General features: G+C 34.3%; 1 protein-coding gene across 2 annotated transcripts in view; it reads left to right on the top strand.

Annotated features, from left to right (window-relative positions):
* The window catches only part of LOC126977414 (27 kDa hemolymph protein-like), a 44565-nt gene extending 26699 nt beyond the window's left edge, over positions 1-17866 (top strand). The window contains exons 3-8 of one of the 2 annotated variants that reach the window (XM_050826209.1): positions 5205-5317; positions 7058-7221; positions 10564-10706; positions 13325-13465; positions 15179-15208; positions 17732-17866. In XM_050826209.1, coding sequence (XP_050682166.1) covers positions 5205-5317; positions 7058-7221; positions 10564-10706; positions 13325-13465; positions 15179-15208; positions 17732-17818 — 678 coding nt within the window. In that variant the 3' untranslated portion in view covers positions 17819-17866. The remainder of the gene's footprint in view (positions 1-5204; positions 5318-7057; positions 7222-10563; positions 10707-13324; positions 13466-15178; positions 15209-17731) is intronic. The other variant, XM_050826210.1, reaches the window with a different exon arrangement.
* Positions 17867-21859: the final 3993 nt, after the last annotated feature.

The following is a 21859-nucleotide window of genomic DNA, read 5'->3' on the forward strand; positions in this document are numbered from 1 at the left end:
TTGAAAACATATTTGTGCTGCAGAAAAGAGCAATTCGATCAGTCTATAAAATGCGTTCAAGGGATTCATTGAGAGAAAAGTTTAGTGAAATAAATATTATGACAGTACACTGCCAGTACATATACGAGAACCTCCTATACGCCCATAAAAATATTAGCCAATTTAAAAAGAATTGTGATGTACACAGTGTCAATACTCGAAACAAACATAAACTCGCAATTCCATCTACTAGGCTCCGTAAAATTGCTAAATCTTTTAAAGTGGATTGTGTTGTATTTTATAATAAACTCCCAAATGAAATTAAAATGTTACCTATTAAAAAATTTAAATGTATCGTAAAAAATAAATTAACATCTAAGGCCTATTATAGCGTGAAAGACTATTTGAATGATATAGTTGGAATTAATGTTCTAAATTTTGTTAATGAATATTGTTATACTCATTTGAATGCTATTGTAACTTTTGTACTTCATCCTGACTTGCACTAAATAACTTATAAAGTTTTACAGTGAATAAAGATTTTTTGACTTTGACTTTGACTTATCGATTTCCTACAATGAGTACAAAATATATAGGATGAGGAAGAATTTAAATAAGAGAAACAGTACTTTAAAAGTTACAAAAACAGTTTTAATGTTTAAAAAAGTGATAAAGATTTATTTTTACTTCACAATATCTTAAAACTTAGTAATCTAGTCTTTTATAAATCACAGACTCGCGGAGATTAGTTTTAACATTAAATGAATTATTTTGGTAACATTCACTTGAATTAGGCGTTACTTTGCGGAAATCCATAATTATACAAATCATTTAAGTTTTCTTTAGTGTTAATTCCGCCAATATTTGTTTTTAAAACAATTCGATACGTGTTTCGCCTCTACACGAGGCATCCTTAGGACGTGTTGTCTCGCTAAAATCTGGCACGAGACTGATCTCAGATCTCAGAATTAAAACTTAAATCATTTGTATTCACTTAATGTATTTAAAAGCTCCATCTAACTTGATGGCTTGTTTTATTGGTAGGAATGTAGCAACGAAGCTACTTTTTACGTAATAAATAATAATTTATCAAAGCGCGTTTATATTCTATTTACTTATTATTGCATTCGAAGTGGCGTAAACTTAATAAATAGCAAAAATTAAAGTATTAAAAAAAAAACGAAAATCCCTAGTCTTAAAAATCAAACCCGGGTTTTTCGTAATCCTCAGAACCGGGTTAACCCGGGCTCGATGCCCTAAACCTAGCTCCGCTCGATCCCTTAAGGGCTTTGGCTCGGTCCTTAAATACTTAATTAAAGTGCTATTGATTCCAAAAACAATTCCATTGCCAACAATAGCTGTTAGGTCATCAATAATAATTATATACAAGTAATCACTAATCACCAAAATAATTTAGTTATCACAACTATCTTATCATAAGCTGTAATTTAGTACAACCTCGGCATACATCCGTTAAGAGAGAAAATCGATTTCATTATTCTATATTATTATAAATAATTAATATTTATTTTTATATAAATACTTTTTTTTAATGAAAGTAAGACACAAGCCGAGTAGGACGTTCAGCTGATGGTAATTGCCCTACCCATTACAATACAGTGCCATGCAGGATTCTTGAAAAGCCCAAAAAATCTGAGCGGCACTACAATTGCGCTCGTCACCTTGAGACATAAGATGTTAATTCTCATTTGCCCAGTAATTCCACTAGCTGCGGCGCCCTTCAGACCGAAATACAGTAATGTTTACACATTACTGCTTCACGGCAGAAAAAGGCGGCGTTGTGGTACCTATAATCTAGCTGGCTTCCTGTACAAAAGAGCCTCCCACTGGTGATACTTGCTAAACTCGGCCATGCTTCGGCGTCGCTTAGTTTTATGGCTGGTCTTAATATAATAATTTATATACATGTAGCAAAATTAGTTACAACACAATGCATATAATATGGTGTTATGGTTGCCGTACAGATTAATTTATGTAATAGGGGTTAAAGGAGGAAATTGCTGTTTTATTGTAGGTACTTGAAATTGACATAGAACCTTCATGGTTTGAGATTTTTGAGTGAAACTTTTTTCTTCACGGTACCTATGTATGTTCTTCTTTTAAAAAATTTAACATTCGATTATCGACTTTCAGTTTTTTTTATTCAGCTCAGACAAGTGAGATGGATATTTCAAAAATTTGAGTGAATTTGAATATGAGTTCCGACGCGGAAGTAACGCGGCAGAAACAGCTCGCGATATCAATGTTGCGTTTGGAGAGGGGACTGCTAATGAACGCACCGTGCGATTTTGTTTTAAATGCTTTTGTGATGGAAACGGCGACACTAAATGCCAGCGACCTTGAGTGTCACAGTGTGTGAGATATGAGTTCACGGCTGTCGGCCCGTCATCTATGTAACAAAGCCAATATTTCCAAAATTCGTGCGTGGAAAACAGTTAATCTGAATAAATGAACCTACACAAAAAAGTACAAGCTATAAGAAGAACTTTACTGAGAGAAGTACCAAAAAAATGCGTCACGCCATGCCAAAAAACTTGTTTAACTTCAAAGAAAAGTGGTAGTTCAAAAAGGCTCGGCAGCGTTAACTATAACCAACAGCAAGCATTAGCAACCTACAAATAAGACTTAGGGTATGTGTAACAGGATTAAGTAGTGTTCATAGCTCGAAATGCTATACTTTCACCACAAAACTTGTCTAAAAACACCATGTTTGCGTGTTTTCTGCTTACTCTTCGCCTTAAGAATGAATCATGTAGAAGACATGGTTATTCCCCCACACAGACGAATAACACTGAATTGAAAGAGATATTGGAAGCCGATCCGGGCCAAACATATATATAAATCCGATGTGCTGTAAAGCTATAGACGATAGTAGAGATAAATAGGCTTGGTAATACAAAATTGTCGAAGGTTTCACACTTCTACCACCTGTGAATTTGTTTTTTTTTTATTGGCATTTTAATACTTTTGTAAGCAATTCAACTTATCATTCATCAACGTCATTATTATTTATTGTTTTTATGTTTCTGTTGTGATAATAATAATATTGACACACTTTTTACACAAATTATCTTGTCCCAAGTTAAGCATATATAGCCTGTGTTATGGGTTACAAGACAATGATATATTTAATACAATATACTTACTTAAACATACATATTCATATAAACATACGTAAATACATTTAAACATCCATGACTCGGAAACAAACATCCATATTCATCATATAAATGCTTGCACCTACCGGGATTCGAACCCGGGACCTCTAGCCTAGTAGGTAGGATCGCTAACCACTCGGCTGTACATTATAATAATTATATAATATAATAATAATTATAATAATAGTGATAATTTTAAGATTTAAATTACCTAATGTTTCCTTTGACCTATGACTAATGTTGGGTTTTTACCGAACACACACAGTCTTTGCTATTTATCTTCAATAATAAAATAAGATAAAAAATACATGAAATTATAGTCAAAATATGTTAAACACGTACGCAAATACGTACATACATACATAAAATCACGCCTCTTTCCCGTAGGGGTAGGCAGAGACCACTTCTATCCACTTGTACGATCCTTACATACTTGTTTCGCTTCGTCCACTTTCATTATTCCTTTCATACATGCTCTTCGGTTTAGGGTACTCTTGACCTGGCCTTTTTTCAAGACGTCCCTGATTTGATCTCGAAACGTCCGCCTAGGTCTACTCCTTCCAACACTTTCATTCACACTAGCCTTATACACTTTCTTCGTCAATCGTTCTTCATTCATTCTCTTGACATGTCCAAACCATCTCAGCATACCGTTCTCAATTTTTGTCACAACATCTTCTTTCAGACCACAACGTTTCCTTATCTCACTATTTCTTATTCTGTCACTCAGTTTAACTCCTATACTTCACAAATACGTAAACTTTCATATCCTCTAAATGGGCCCGTCGTTTTACAAATTTAGTAGTAGCCATTGTATTTGTGACCGAAGAGGACCTCGGGAATAATATATCAATAGTATTGATGATAAGATAGGTAGGGACAAGTAAGGGCAAAAGGCTAGTAAGATACGTTCAGAATATAAATATTATATTACATTAAGTTTTGTAGAAATTGTTCTGACGTTTCTAGGGCAAGACAGATGGACAATGACACACCCAGTATTGTTTTGCGAAGATAGGAAGTTATCGCTCTCTATAAATATATAACACGGTTTATATAACGGGGCTAGGTGATTGCCTGTGCCAGGGACCTTTATCGTTTTCAATCGTCTCATCAAAATCAATTATTTTATTCAAATAAGATTAAAAATCACTTATTGAACGTCAAAAATTACCACCTATTTAAAATAAAGTGCCTCAGACCGGGCGCAAGAAACTTAGCGGTTTTTTTTTATATAAAATATGGATTACAATGTAATATCGTACAATAAACATTTGTAATTAAAGAGCATGAGGGTGTTCGCTCCTTTCCCAGTCTGTGGTATCATTAAGAAAATCATAATAATAATAACCTTTACCATACAAACGTTTTTTAAAAACTCTTTTAAATTTCGTAACACTTTTAGGCGTCTTAAATCACTAACAGCTAGTAATGACTGGGCGATTGATAAAATCGGAATTGACTCCTCTTCTTTTTGTGTGTTATTCACATTCTCAATAAAATATTCAATTGATTGAATTGCGTAGGGTGCCACATTGTGATAACCCTTACTTCTAGGATTAATACACACATAAAATTTGAAAACAAAATTTTATGAACGAAGCCTGACTCGAACCCGCGACCTCTCGCGTTCCGTGCGAGTGCTCTTCCAACTGAGCTAACCGTTCGAGTGACGTATCGTTATAAAATCTTGTATGCTTTGTTCAACTCTCAGGTTGTGGCTTCATCTACAGGATCTACTTTGCGCCAGTTGATAACCTGCTCAACCCCAGTATTTGCATATTAGGACTTGAGATGTCGCTCTTGCAAATCTAAAGAATTTCTCAAGTTTTTTTAAAGTAAAGGAATTACACTAAATAAGAATCGACACACCCACGAACTATGCTATGCTAGGCTATTAGAATCCAACTTGTTGTGATAGACAGAGGAAACAAACAAAATAAAAGCAAAAAAAAACTTGCATATTCAACCGAACAGCAAAATGTAATTAGAAATATCAGTAGGTATTGTAGCGAAATTGATATGATTTGTCTCTTCTTGTTCCAGCGCGCCTTCAAGGAATTCTCCAAATGTGTGCAAGCACTTGTGTCACCCAATCAACTGCAGAAGGAGATAGAAGATGCAAAACCCAACGGCCAGGTCGACGAGGTCTTCAAAAAGTAAGATAAATTTATCATGAACCTTATCGAGAGTGGGGTCTTTTTGTGTGAGTTGGCAGCAAGAAGCGGAAAATGACTGTTTTCAGCTTAATAATAAAAAAGATGCAATTGAGATAAATCTACGAAAATAAAATCAATTAATTACACTTAAAATAGGCGTGTTGATGCTGAAGTATGATGTCGTGATAGTGTTTGTAGCATTTTTTATCATGGTTAAAGTAAATAAAGTAAATGATTCGCCCTGCCTGTTACTATGCAAATTGCCATTCTTTAAAGCCTGTCCGTCATTTATAAGGCATAAGGTATTTAGTGTCAGTAGTGCCCCTCAAATCGAAGTACCATCGACAAAAATGATTCATGCCCCCCTATGCTGTTAATTCTTTTAAAATCATAAAAACAGGTTTATATTTGCACAAAAAACATTGTATGACAATAGGCTGTCCTTCGATTTTTTAAATATATTCTTAAATGTTCGTAAACATTCGATAGCCAACTGATATTTTTATTTCCTCAAAATGATTCCTCTTTGTGCTTAAAAAAACTGTTTAAAATTTAAATGATAAATAAACGCGCCAATAAGGGATCCGCCATGATCGTGACGTCATAATAACATAAACAAAGAAACGTCAAATGTGCAGTGCTATCCTTAGTGATTTTTCTGAAAATAAAAATTACTTTTCATAGTTGTATCGTTGGTGAGTTGCTAAAAATTTTTCTGTTATAGTGATGTCACAAAATGGTGGTCGCCGTTTTACATGAAGATAATAAAACTATGATTTTAATTTCGAAAATTTAAGTAATCCTTATGATTTAACGACAAATTAGAATTGAATTAGTAATTCTTATGATAAAAACACTACAAATAATATACTTTCACTATTTAATTTTAAGAGATGAACCTGGCCCATTGGTGGACTGTCAGTGTTTAATAAAATGGTAAGAGTTACTTAGGAAATGAATGTTCAAGCGAATTACGACCTACTTGTTTATTATGATTCTATTTTATCGATAGTACTTATTACTTGGTGGCAGAAAAAGTCGCCGTTATCAATCCCAAAACTCATCAAAAAAGGTCTGGTAATTGTGAAGAAAGAATAGGAGAGCATCATCACCGCTTGCCATGAATACTACAGGATTTATCCAGCTTTCTTCCGATTTGCTAAATGATCTCATAAGATTGGTGACCTTGACGACCGTAGACTGCGGCGGATCTGACGCGTTACTATACAAACTGCCATTCTTTAAAGCCCAGAGTCCGTCATTTATAAGGCATAACGTATTTAGTCTCAGCATCGAACAACCGTCAACGCACATAATTCATGGGGGCAATTTACTGATAATTCTTTTAAAATTATAAAAACAGGTTTATATTTGCACACAACAGATTGTTTTACAATAATTGGTTGACTTTCAGTGTCTAATAAAATAATAACAGTTACTTAGGAAATGTATTATGACTTTAGGAAAATGAAGGTATGTCATGATTAAATTTTATCGATAGTACTTATTTTACTTGGTGGCAGAAAAAGGCGCGGTTATCAATCCAAGAACACATCAAAAAAGTCTGTAATTGTGAAGAATAGGAGAGCATCATCACCGCTTCCCGTGAATACCACAGGATTCATCCAGCTTTCCTCCGATTTCCTAAATGATCTCATGAGATGATCTCTTGAAGGACGAAGACTGCGGCGAATCCGTTTCCATAGTTTAATGTAGCTCATGATAATATACATTTTACAGATACTGCGATAAGACTCCATCCTTTAAGAGCTGCTTCCATAATATGACAGAAGTGGCACAGGAATGCTTATCTGAAGAAGAACGAGGCAATGTAAAAATTATTCACAATATCTCTGAGCAACTCGCCGAGTTTATATGCTTTAAGGAAGGCGACAGAATTGCTTGTAAGTACTGTATGCATTTTAATACAAAATACATAATCAATAAAATACTACTGCTTGCGATTTTGTTAGATAGAATCAGGCTACTTTCAACATCGAATATCTCAAAATGCTTCAATACTTATTGATTAACCTCAAGCCAAAATAATACACATACATCAAAGACCGGCTACGTATTAATTTAAAATTATATTAATACAAATATAATCAGTAACATAATACTGCTTGAGATTGTTAGACAGAATCAGCCGGTTTTCAACATCGAATATCTCAAAATGCATCAATACATATTGATTAACCTCAAGCCAAAATAATACACATACATCAAAGACCGGCAACGTATTAATTTAAAATTGTTTTAATACAAATATAACCAGTAAAATAATACTGCTTGAGATTGTTAGACAGAATCAGCCGGTTTTCAACATTGAATATCTCAAAATGCATCAATACATATTGATGAACCTCAAGCCAAAATAATACACATACATTAAAGACCGGCTACGTATTAATTTAAAATTAAGACAATACAAACATAATCAGTAAAATAATACTGCTTGCGATTTTGTTAGACAGAATCAGCTGGTTTTCAACATCGAACATCTCAAAATGCATCAATACTTATTGATGAACTTCAAGCCAAAATAATACACATACATCAAAGACCGGCAACGTATAAATTAAAAATTATTTTAATACAGACATAATCAATGAAATAATACTGCTTGCGATTGTTAGATAGATGTTCAGTCGACTTTCACCTGCAAATATTTCGAAAATGCATCCATCCATCTTGGTGACCTGAAAATTTGAAAGCCAAACTAAAAAGTACAGGCCGGCAACGTTTTCCTTCAAAATGAGATGGAAATCTTTTCATTATTTTACCTGCTCCCGCCTCTAATGTTTATATGCAAGTTTTTCGTCTCCATCGTCGTTTTTAACGAAATTTTGAAAAGCCACGGAACCAAAGCCAGGAAATGCTTTGTATGTGTATACTATAACAATTGTTGAAATACGAGTCTCTTTTACTACATACTTGTCAATATGCTGTATTTTTTATTTTTTGACGCAAGTGCTAAAGTACGACATCTTCGCAAGGTATTAATTATTATTTTTAAGTGATTTTTGTATTATAATGAAGCGTAAATCCAGTAATTTTTTAATAACTTGAAGCTAAGGTTTCTTAACTGTTATGTCGTAGGTAATATAAATAAGTGGGTGTTCATAACTTGAATGTCGCTTTGCATGAGTTTCTACCACTTGTTTGTTTAAAATAATGCCTCTGTATTTACCTTCAAGGCGCGGTTATTTTAGTGTAAAAACCTGCTTGAACGTGATATTTACTGTTATTGTAATCATATTTAGACACAACCTAACGATATTTTTTGCCTTTCCGTTCACATAAATCATATATTTATTCATAGTAGAATACCAGTTGGAGGCGATTTTGCAACAACATTTATCTGCCGTGAAGCAGTATATAAGCATTACTTTGTTTCGGTCTGAACGGCGCAGTAGCTAGTGAAATTACTGGGCAAATGAGACTTAACATCTTATGTCTCAAGGTTACGAGCGCAATTGTAGTGCCGCTCAGAATGTTTGGGTTTTTCAAGAATCCTGAGCGGCATTGCATTGTAATAGGCAGGGCGTGTAAATTGCTCGTCTCGTTCCTTATTGTCATAAAAAAGATACAATGCTAAAACTATTTTAACGTCTCTTGTAGTTTTCCTGAAGTTTATCTTTGCATGGCCGTCAATTATCTTTGCATTGCCTTCGATATTATTGCGGCCGGTCACAGGTTTGTGGAGTTGTACGTTTAGCGGTTGTTGTGCTTATTCTCACTAGGAACAAGGTGCTTCCGTGTCATTCACAGCAATCCCTTGGCACGAATATTGTTAAATCATGTGGCGTGGTAGTTTGAAGGTTAACTAATCGGTATTTTAATGTATTGTTGAAACTGACTAACCCGTGTTTGCATTTGTATATATCATGTTTATTTATTTTACGCAAACTTTGCTGAAGATTTGTTCTGTAGGATTATTTGTTTATATCCTATGTGAACTCTATGGTGTTCAGGGGCGTGCATTGGTTTACTACCAAGGTAGGCACTATAGATCTAACTAGACGTATTCGAGCCTGAAGATTGCTTAAATTTTTCTCCTAAAGAGTCCCCCCCCACTCATAAATTTTCCTAAATAGAAAAGTAAAAAATTCAATAGAAGTTTGGTTATAAAATAAGGGAACCAAATTGAACTAAACTTAACTGGAACACTATAGATAATTTATTGAAGTAGGCGTTACTTTGCGGATAGCTAGGTACTTACTATATTGAAAATAACAAACAACTTTTTTGCGGTCGCTCTTGGTCTAAGTACGAAGATGAAACAAAACCATTGAACCTGCTTAGTATAGGTAATAAATAGGTATCTATCATAAATAGTTATTTCATAATAATAATAATAATAATAATAATAATAATCACTTTAAATTAGATTGTTGCAGCGTCTTTAGGAAACTTAAAAAAAAAAATTGGATTGCAATGATCTTTAATATGCTTTGCTTTTTTTATGTATCTCCATTTTTTACGGATATTGCGCGTACGTCCCTGCTCGCTCGTGAGTCCCTACTGGATAGCCACCTTGGTGTGGCCGCCTACTTGCGATTTCGATTTCTACACGGGAAGTGAGACAGGCCGTTATATCTTATATTTAAGATAATTATTTATCCTTCACATATAAGTAGACTTCTCTTGCCTTATGTAAGTTGACCATCACGGTCAATTACTAGAAAATGATGGTCGTTGAATCGGTAGTTGACCACCCCCATCTTGTAAACAAATCTTCATATTTTAAATACCCTGTTATTTAAATAAAACATAAACGAACAAGAAAAGAAAACACCCTTACCATCAACAAGTTGACAAAGTTGCTAATACTGTACTTCAAACTTTTTCAATCTTTAAGAAAATTGTTACAAAAAAACGAATAATAGATTTACGGTGCGTCACTCAACAAACAACTGGCCGCCATTTTGAATATTTGACAGATATGGGCGGGGAATTTCGCGCGTTTCGTTGAGTAGATAGCAGCACTGACTAGTTAATATGGAATTAGTTTAAAATAATGCCGCGAATTCTTAGTTTATCGGTTTATGTCCATAAGTGGTCAACTACAGGTACATGGTCAACTGCTAGTGACTTTACCTTATTCCCTAATTCGCTATTAAATAGGGGGGTACAAATTAGGTCTCTTAATACCTAAAAGTATATCCTATCTAGCCTGTACTAAATGGCATGCAAATTTTACCTTTGCCTCGCCAATAACGCAGTACTCTTTTTGGTTATAGTGTTTATATCCGAGAATGGGCCTGAGTGTATCCAAGAAAAGCAAGAAGATATCAGATCATGTGTGAACAGCACAGTTGGAAGTGAAATCAACTTTGATCAGAACAACATCACTGCTGACAGCCTTCCCTTGATCTCTTTTGGCGTAAGTTATGTTATTATTATTATTAACTGGAAGCCATGCAAAACCACCATTGTTAATGCCATTACTAAGATTGCCTTTTAAATGTACAAATATTAATTTGATATCCAGTGGAAGTGCCTTTAGATTAGATTAATTTAGAAGATGGCGTTTCTTTTTGTGTTAAATAACGTCTTTTTGAAGATAAACCTATTGATGAATTGTAAATTAAAATCCTATCTTAAGATTTAATATAATTCGTTTGAGCCGTTTTCAATATAGGTACTTATATATTTAAATACAAGAAGGGTTTGTTCAGCATAAAAAAAGTTTTATGCTGATTCGTACGCATTATACTTGGTTTGGAGATGGCCTAGTCAAATAGATTCTTAAAATGATCCAATATGGCTCCCTTATGAAGATTTTAGAAGTTTTTTCAAAGGAAATATATTATAACGCAAATAGTGCACTCCGAGCGTAGGTATTGAACGCATTTCTAGCGTCATGTCAAATTTGAAAGCATCAAATAAGAGTGTGTTCCGATATGCACTGCGACCACTGTACACTGTGACGTCAATTTAGTATACTGTGAAGCCGTTCCTTTATAGCCAGTTACTATATAAAACGGAACGCAATCCCGTTTACTGTCAGCCGCATTTTTTGACGCAGCATTCAGATGAGTGTATTAAAGTTTTCTAGTTCATTAAAAAAAACTTTTGTTGGAGTACTGTCAAATTAAAAATATTTTAATTAATATTTTAGGCACTCGAGTGGTTTTGACTGCTCACGTGATCAAAGTACTGCGAGTACCTTACCTCGAAAACGCCAGTGCTCACAGTAGAATATGGCGGCGATTTATGACGTATTATTTCCCTAGGGTACTGCGGCATTATACTGGCAGTCCCAACGATTTTTTCTACAGTCATAGCACTGTGCAGTGCTCGCAGTGCGTATCGGAACATACCCTTATCCTTATCTTAACTTCTTTGCACATCCACAGTCCTCGAATCAGGTTTCTTATAACAACCCGTTGCTTTGGCATGCTTTGTGTGAATTTAATTAGTATTGCCAGTACGCTACCGCTCTGTAATAAATAAAATTGTTCCGGTAAATTTGCAAAAACCCCGGTTTGACTTAAAACACTGTTGGAAATAAGGATGGAGGGAATGCATGTATTTTGGGACACACTAAAAGAAATGGCGTACATCATGGAAACTTATTAATAATTGTAGAACGTTACAAAACTAAGAAAAAAGCAAATCGTAAGTAAGTCTAAAAAAGTGGTACAGAAAAGATATACCTAAAACTCCCTCCAAGCTTACGCGTATTACCCGTCCAACGATTTAAAAAGGATCTTTTTACATGGCTTATAGACAAATGTTTTTATTCCATAAATTGACCTAAGTGCTTAAAATATAGAGTTTGTTAATTTTAATTATAATTAATAATACTAAAATTTTGTTAATAATAATTTTGCATGCCAGAAATGGCCGATAACATTGATACATTAAAACTATTTATTTACACCCATTGTTACATGTTTTCTAGCAAAATAAAGGATTTATTTATTTGTTTGTTTATTTATTTAAAAGTATAACCAAAATTATTAATCGATATCTATTGTTCAATCAATAATTTGTATCTTTTGTCTATGACTAATTACGGTCTGCTAAAAGATAATATAATATAAATGTGGAAGATAGGCCAGCGGTTTATAATTGAGGATTCACAATTCATTCTTTTTTCAATAAGACCACTAGGTACCATTCGTCTATAATCATTACAGGGCCGGTCCGAGCAACGATTTTAACCATAACCGATTAATAGTTCAGATCCGCGTATTCACGATTATGGGTACCACAACGGCGCCTATTTCTGCCATGAAGCAGTAATGTGTAAAAATTACTGTGTTTCGTTCTGAAGGGCGCCGTAGCTAGTGAAATTACTGGGCAAATGTGACTTAACATCTTATGTCTCAAGGTGACGAGCGCAATTTTAGTGCCACTCTGAATTTTTGGGTATTCAAGAATCCTGAGCGGCACTGCATTGTAATGGGTAGGGTGTATCAATTACCATCAGCTGAACGTCCTGCTCGTCTCGTCCCTTATTTTCTTAAAAAAAACAGTACAACCAATAATTAAAGTTATTTAACGTGTCATAGATTAATTTAGTACATTGCTTCTACAACATGATCCCAGAAAATGTACAAAACAAATGTGTTACGAAATTTAAAAAAAAGTGTTAAAAAACGTTTGTGTGGGAAAGTTTATAGCATAAACGATTTTCTTAATGACACCTCGGATGGGGATTAAGCGAACACCCTCAGGCTCTTTAATTATAAATTTTTATTGTACGATATCACATTGTAATCCATATTTTATATAAAAAAAGCCCGTTGAGTTTCTTGCGCCCATTCTTCTCAGGTCTGAGGCAGTCTCTTTCGAATGGGTGGTAGTTTTTGACGTTCAATAAGTGATTTTAAATCCTATTTTGCATATAAATATTTGAATTTAAGTAAATAAATATTTTTATCATAACATCTAATACATATATATATATATATATATATATATATATATATATATATATATCTAAGTGCACCCCTTTTCAGTATGATTTACAGATTGTTTAAAAATTTACAGAAAAGAGAATGCACGAAATACATCGAGCTGCAGAAGTGTGTAGTGTCTGCTCTTGAGACTTGCTCCGCCCCTACTTCTGCCAATATTGTGGAAGCTCTGTTCAAGTTCGTCCTCAAGGCGACTCCGTGCAGAGACATGATTGTGAGTTATATTTATTTTTAATATTATAAAGAATTATTTAATTATTCAAACAAAACAAATCTTATTTACAATACTATGACTACATAAAATTAAAACTATCATTACGTGGAAGCGTACCAAGAATACTAGCAGCATTAGCGCGTTGGATAGCAAGGCTGATCCGTTGACCGAATTAGCTGCCAGCGCTTGGGTTTCCAGTAGCCTTATTGAGGCGCGAAGATAGTCTTTTGAACATTCTCCACGCCTCTGGGCTTCACGGGCCAAGCGTCTCGACACTAAACGGCACAAAGATGTATGACTCACTGAGACCAACATATTTGCGACGCTTGCTGTCTTCGGCAGTCGAAGCAGCAGTCCCAGCACCAACTGACGTAACTTGGACATGAGAAGGAGCCAGAGTGTCGACGCAAGTAGCGTCCCACACCAGCGCCCATCCCCGTGCCCAATTATTTAATTATATTTGCAAAATATACAAATGACTTAAGTTTTCTTTAGTGTTAAATCCGCCAATATTTGTTTTTAAACAATTCGACACGTGTTTCGCCTCTACACGAGGCATCCTCAGGACGTGTTGTCTCGCCAAAATCTGGCACGAGACTCACGAAATTCGAACCACGTGTCGAATTGTTTAAAAACAAATATTGGCGGATTTAACACTAAAGAAAACTTAAATCATTTGTATAAGTAATTATGGATTTCCGCAAAGTAACGCCTACTTCAATATTTCTTTTTTTTTTGCAAAATATTATTAAAATTATAAGAATGTACAGCGTAGCGCTACTACAATGGCGACATTAAATAAACACACAGGTAGAACTGCTTAACCGTTATATCATAAAAATTATTCAAAAATAAAATACATAATTCACCTAAATCAATCAATTTTCCATAAAATCATTTCGGGACATCTGTAAGAAATCTAGTAGCCGCGGGCTAGCGTAGGTACTGACACTTACTTCTTGCCGTGTGCCACGTAGGGATGTTTAAATTTTGTTTCCTAAATATATTTATGTTTGTTTGAAAATTTTAATAATTTACTTTAAATTATTTTTTTTACGATTAAGTTATAATAATAATAATATTAAGATTAATAATAGCGCCACGCTGTATATTATATATCTATATAATTTATAATTCAAAACGATATGGATTTAAAGGTGTAGGTAGATATTGAAAAGGTAAGCTGGGTTGGAAGTAGCACGGACGAGTAAAAAAATAAGGACCCCGTGTCACCTTACATAACAGCGAGGCACCAAAACAAGCCGGTAAACGTGTAAATACATAGCCCCACGCATACACTCACACTGATACAAGCCGATCGGCCACCATTATGAGATTTGCCATCGTCTGTGACAGATCAGTTTGCGTCGCAATAAAATATTTTAAAAATGCCGTCGTGCGTTGTGAAAAAGTGTGTAAAACAATACTATATAAGTATTTGTGGATATATGATTATTTAAGGGAGAAAAAATTGTTTAACTGGTATCCCCCGTAACCGCACACACACTAGCATACAGGTGCTTCACTTGCTAATATCACGGCGCGGAGTCCTTCTTTTTTTACTAGTCCGTGGCAAGTATTTTGACTGCGCAAATGTAGAATCGAAACTTTTGAGTTAAAATTTATTTTTCGATGAAGTTGTATAAAAATTATATTTTATTACAAGGGAAACTTTTTATCGTACAAAACTAATTTAATTTTTGATGTGCATAGGTAAAGAAGAGACGCACTCCTCACGTCAGAGTAAGTGATGTGTGGCTTGGATTTATTGTGTGCTTTGCTTAAGGGGCTGCGGAAACCGAGCAATGTTTATATTATGTGTAAAAATGTGTTTTGTAGATTTATGTCCGAGGATATTGTAAAATAGTGTTATTTTATATTCTAAATGCTTTGTTCTGATTGGTCAACAGTAAAAATGACCTTTAACAGATGGGTAAATTAAGAATTAGATTTAGGATTGGTCTCCGTTGCCCTCCAATTAGATTCACTTCATTACAATTTAGCACGTCATGGAGGAACACAATGGTTAACCTACGTAAGGCGTTCAACTGATGGTAATTGATACACCCTGCCTATCACAATGCAGTGCCGCTCAGGATTCTTGAAAAACCTAAAAATCTGAGCGGCACTACAATTTCACTCGTCACCTTGAGACATAAGATGTTAAGTCTCATTTGCTCAGTAATTTCACTAGCTACGGCGCCCGTCAGACCGAAACATAGTAATGTTTATACATTACTGCTTCACGGCAGAAATAGTCGCCGTTGTCGTACCCAAAATCTTGTCGGCATCCTGTGCAGAGGAGCCTCCCACTGGTATATGTCAAATAAGATCAATATTATCATTTTTGCAAATGCTAGATTAATTCAAATGGTGCCTTATATAAGGCTTAATAAAATAGGCCGCGAACTGATTATATACCTAATTTGTATACTAACAATAAGCGGAAAACAATCCGACATAGAATATATCCCTCCCATTTGGTTTCTAAAATTTCGTTACAATTACTTAAGTTTTGCAGGTGGAATTAGTTGTAACTCCTCATTTTTAGGGTTCCTTAGCCAAATGGCAAAAACGAAACCCTTATAAATTCGTCATGTCTCTCCGTCTGTATGTCACAGCCACTTTTTTCCTAAACTATAAGAACTATAGTGTTGAAATTAGGTATTGTATTTTGTGAACCGCATTAAGATTTTCACACAAAAAAAAAAAAAAAAAAAAAAAAACAAATCTTGGGGGTTCCCCATACTTAGACTGAAACTCAAAAATTCTTTTTTATCAAACCCATACGTGTGGGTTATTTTATTATACTTTTAATCTCCCGCCTGTCTCCCGCCCATAATTTTTAGAATTATTGAATCTGGGAAAGGCCTCATAAGCGCCAAAATAATATGACAACGTAAACGTTATAAGTCTTTACAAGTTTTCTTATAAGGTATATAATAATACTAGCTGACCCGGCAAACGTTGTTTTGCCATACACATTGTATTGATCTTGCTAGGTGATAAGAGATGGCGCTAGTTGTATTCATTAGTAACAATCACACTTCTTTTATATTTTGTATAATTCACATGATAGTTTTATAAATTATAGCCTATTTGTTATTCTGGTGTGTAAGCTATATTATTGTAAAGTTTCATCAAAATCTATTCAGTAGATTTTGCGTTAATGAAGTTCAAACATACATCCAGACATACAAACTTTCACATTTATAATATTAGTAGGATTTAAGAAAAATTGTTGATATTTCATCACTTGTATAGCGAGTTGGACATGCACTTGTCCACGTTATTTTTTTATAAAAATAATTGCTTTTCCTAGTAAGTATATAGTGTCTTCTGTCCCGTTAAATAATATCTATAGTACCTGTGTACCAGTGACGAAATACGGAACGCAGACGTGGGCCCTTACTATGGGCCTATGAGCTATGCTTGGAGTTTCTTTGACCATAGCCTTCTCCATCTCCGAGATCGAATCAGAAATGAGGAGATCCATAGGAAAAGCAAAGTCACTGACATAGTGCAGATGGTTGCGAAACTGAAGTGACAGTGGGCAGGGCACATAAATTGACGGACAGATGGCCGTTGGGACAGTAAAGTCCTCGAATGGCGACCATGTACCTGAAGTCGTAGTTTTGGTAGCCCCTCCCCCAACACCCCACAAGATGGACCGACGTATGGTCAAATTCGCCGGAGTAGGTTGGATGAGGGCAGCGCAGGACCGATCGTCATAGCGATCTTTGAGGGAGGCCTTCGTCCAGCAGTGGACGTCTTCGTGGATGTATTTTGTAAATGGAATGGGAAACATTGTGACTGTTGGGTGTGTTTTTATTCTGTGGTTTTTGATGAGTGACGTATACTTATTAAATAAAATAATGGATTAATTTTATTTATTGCGTATGGTTTCTTCCTAGACAAGCAGTTCTATGAAATAACAATATTTTATACGCATTAGTTCATGCTATATCTCTATAAGCAGCTTAGTTCCCATTGTTTGAAGTAACTTCAAGAAAAAAGCGAATTATTTAATAAACTTATTCATTACGTACATATAAATTAATTGAAGTTATTAATTTAATATCAGATTTATTTAAGTTAATTATGTTCAAAGACACTATAAATAACCCAAAAAAATTTAAAACCTGTCACTAATAAAACTTTTTGTTTGACTAAGAATAACGAAATACCTCAATTGTTAATTGTTTTGTACCTACCTAATAAATAACACAGAAAAAACAAATAATTTAAGAACGTTTTTTTTTTCAGGATGAAAAGAAGGATCCTAATTCAGCTAATGGAATTGTAGTAAGCAGCATTTCTCTGACTGCGCTTATTATAACAGCTCTCATGTAATTTAATTGCTATTGGGAACGACCGGGATAATGTACCATTCTCAAGATAAGGAACTCGTAATTCAAAACTGGGTCATGTTGTAAAATTATATTTGTATTATGCCCCTAGCACATGGCGTATTTTAAACGCGCGATCGCGAGTAAAACGCGATACAAACGCTCGTGTGAAGCCGTCGCGCCACCGCACCGCCCGAACCGTGCTTTGATATTTATCTACACCCATACTTTAAATCCTCCGTTAAAGATTCTTAAACAGTTAGCTTATTGCCAACATTAAAACACCCAATGTCCTAATAACCATTACATCATCCAAACGAGTGTTGTAATGAAATTCAGTACAACATTACATCATCCGTTTTCATAATAACACTCTATTGGTTGATGTAATGGTTGAGGACTGGATTTTTTGATGTTAGCAGTAAGTAACTGTTTCAGAATATTTTATAGAGGATTCATATGATGGGTGTAGATAACGTCTTGTCGATACTTAGGTTTTAAAACAGTCATGTGATACTATTATCACCCACATTCGTGTTTGAATACCCCTTATTACACAACAGTTGCATAAATAACTATTTATTGTGTGCCCTATGTAATATTTACATCGCGTCTGAATAGTAGTACCAGAATACGCGCAGTAACAAGGTTGCGTTCAAATCCCGTTTGAAGAGCGTATACGTGCGTTGCAAGCCCGTCGTCTGCGCGTTTAAAATACGCCGTGTGCTAGGGCCCTAACAATGAATTCGTGGTGAATTAAGATGTTATTATATCTTCGCCTATTTTCCAATGAATTTAAAAAGAATATGTATTCGACGCATTTTTTGTAAAATATTTTGTCAAGTATTTACTTCAATCCTTTTGACTCCTTCCATAGCATATTACGCAAGGGACAGGGATGAAAGTCAAATGGTTTTGTACTGCTCTGTCAATAGAAGTTGTGCCATAGATTAAGGATTGGTCTCCGCTGCGCTCCAACTAGATACCGCACTACCTAAGAACAATAGCTTTTTTATTACGGCAACTATTAGATGCTTGTGTGTGCGTGGCATTTTGACACTCAATGACATCTATAAAATTAATAATATATTTATGTTATTAATTATTAATTAATATTATTAATATATATTATATTAATTATTAATATACGCATGTTATTTTACATTGAGATTAATAAAATACAAAATACTTACTGATAATATGTAATCCCAGTGTCTTTCTTATTTCTAGTAGTTTAATTTTTGCAAAGTTTTACTTCGCAACCCGGCATTTTGGTTTCAATTATTAGCAAAGTTTAACAGAGCATGTCGCACGTCAACGTCACACATTGTTGGATACTGGCTAGAGTACTCCCGCTGGGGCGTAGTATTAGTTGCCGCATTTTGCGACAACGCCTATGGTATCTAGTTGGAGCGCAGCGGAGACCAATCCTTAATCTAAGAGTTGTGCTATAAAAATATTAATATTTCTATATTGATTTTATTTTAGGAGCATTGAACCGGTTGTGGTTATAATTATAAGTTAAAAAAGTAAGTTAATTCCAAGTTCTTGCGTGTATGATGTCCCTAATAATATTTCAGCATTGAAAGCAGCTAGTATTTGACATTAGTATAATTTTTATCTACACCCATGCTTTACATCCTCTATTAAAGATTCTGAAACAGTTAGCTTATTGCCAACATTAAAACACACAATGTTCTAATAACCATTACATCATCCAAAAGAGTGTTGTAATGTTGTACTGAATTTCATAACAACACTCCTATGTTTTTTTTTATCCCTTCATGCGCAAAGAGTTTCAACAGACAGCCACATTCTTATTTCTCGATGCGTGGTATCTGTATTCTGTATGAATTTCAAAAAAAGAACATTTTCGTTTACTCGCGTTCCACACTACCAGAACGTCGCGCGCCGTAAAAAAAGGAGGTTATTCGAATATCCGCCATTTTTCTTCGATATTTTTATTGTTTTGTTTACAAAAAATGAGCGATTCATTTTAAACGCTGAATATTCGACTGAATTTTTACTAATGCACTAAGCAAAATGTAAATTACTACTAAAATAAATAATTGTTTCATTAATACTTAGTTTATTTGTATATAATCAGTAATTATTAATGATATTAGGTTACTACTAGGACTGGTGTTTTAATGTTAGCAGTAAGCTAACTGTTCCAGAATCTTTTAGAGGATTCATATTCTGGGTGTAGATAAAGTCTTGTATGCAACTGTTGATAATTAGTTATTAAAACACTCATGTGATACTATTATCACACTCGGCTTCGCCTCGTGAGATAAATCCACATTCGTGTTTTAATACCCCATATTACACAACAGTTGCATAAATAATTCGATTTAATGATTTTAAACTGAGTGTCGTTCTTTTTTCCATACAAAGTCTTATTTTTATAACAGTTAATAATATAATAGTTATGTGAAGTTATAACAGTTTTGGATATATAATATCATTACCTCGTAGTGAGCTTTGCCGTCGAACATATCACGTTAGAAATAGCATATCGCCAACGATTTGCCAAATATATGCTTCCATCTAGTGTAAGTAAGATTGTCGTGTTTCTATTTAAAATAAATTGGAAAATACAAAAGTGCACGCCTCGAACGCTCATGCTATATTTTTTTTAAACTTTAATTTCAAAATTCCTAATGAAAAATGGCGACAGTGTGTGCTTGTTTACATGTAAAATTGCCAGTTTTAATCATTTATGTAAAAAAAAAACGAGAAGGCCTACAGTAGTGATTTTCGAAAGGAACCTTCTATGCTTAATTCTGAAAATTTTGGAAAAAAAAAATTAAGTCTTTTAGTCAAGTCGTTCTCGAGATATTCATACCACGCCGTTTTTTTGAACCACAGACTAATGCAAGTCCACGATAAATTTTTTTAATGAATTTTTTTTGTATTAATACGTATTCGACAACTTAAAAAAAGTATCGGGTTTATTCATTAGTGTCTCAGCTTTATTTTGATGTGCTTTTTATAATGTGTAAGAGTAATAGAAGAAAAATAGTAGTCCAGTTATTTAAGCTTAAATTAGGTAAGTATCTCGGAATTCGAGATACCCAGCTGTAAGTTTGTAAATACTTGTATAACACAAAAATCGGTTTTTTTGGGCTTTTTTTGTAAATATCTCATTTCCTATAGGTTTTTTTGCTATTTTATTTTATTATCAATATTGTAGAATACAAAATTCTCTACAAATTTTGTTTGAAAAAAATTTTTATACGGTGAACCGTTTTCGAGAAAGAGTGCATAGAGCGCGCGGTCACAGCATCACTTCAGGTCAACCGGTGCCTCCGGTCGAAAACGCGCCATATATAGTTGATGAACAATTGATAAATCAATGATTATAAATATTTGTCAATTTTTATTAACTATTATATTGGAAATGAGATACAAAAAAAGCGCAAAAAACTGGTTTTTTGTTACCTTTGACCTTGAAATTTAATAGTTGCGTCCATCCTACCTATGTGTAGGTTTTGAGACAACTTTGAGGGTGTCAATATACAAGTATTTACAGACTTACAGCTGGGTATCGCGAATTCCGAGGTGAAGTTACTATAATGACTGGACTATAGGCAGTTTAAAGAGTGGAAATCGTGTGACCTTGACAGGGCGGTTATAAAGCACAACCTAGCCGCTTTGTGTTCGAGGCGTGCAATAAATTATCGTTTTATATTATTATTACTATCGTAAGAAGCTGGTATTAAGTAGAATTAATGGAATAGCTTTTGTAATTATTACCATAGTAATTTTTGAACAATATTAGCACGAATAACAGTATATTTACCATACTTCGAGGGGGCTTAAGTACCCGGTATTTCAATTTTAAAATATACGGCCATATATTTTCAGACTTGAGAAGAATGGGCGCATGAAACCAAACTTGCGCCATTTTTTCGTTACAGTAAAATTTATTAATTAAATTGCTTGATGGTAACCGGTTTTTTTTATTGCGACTTGATAAGAGTCACACTTGTTTCATTTTACATCGTAAAGATGTCTATTATGGAACTGAAATGGCCGTAAT

Source organism: Leptidea sinapis, chromosome 45 (genome assembly GCF_905404315.1).
Source record: "Leptidea sinapis chromosome 45, ilLepSina1.1, whole genome shotgun sequence".
Lineage (NCBI taxonomy): Eukaryota > Metazoa > Arthropoda > Insecta > Lepidoptera > Pieridae > Leptidea > Leptidea sinapis.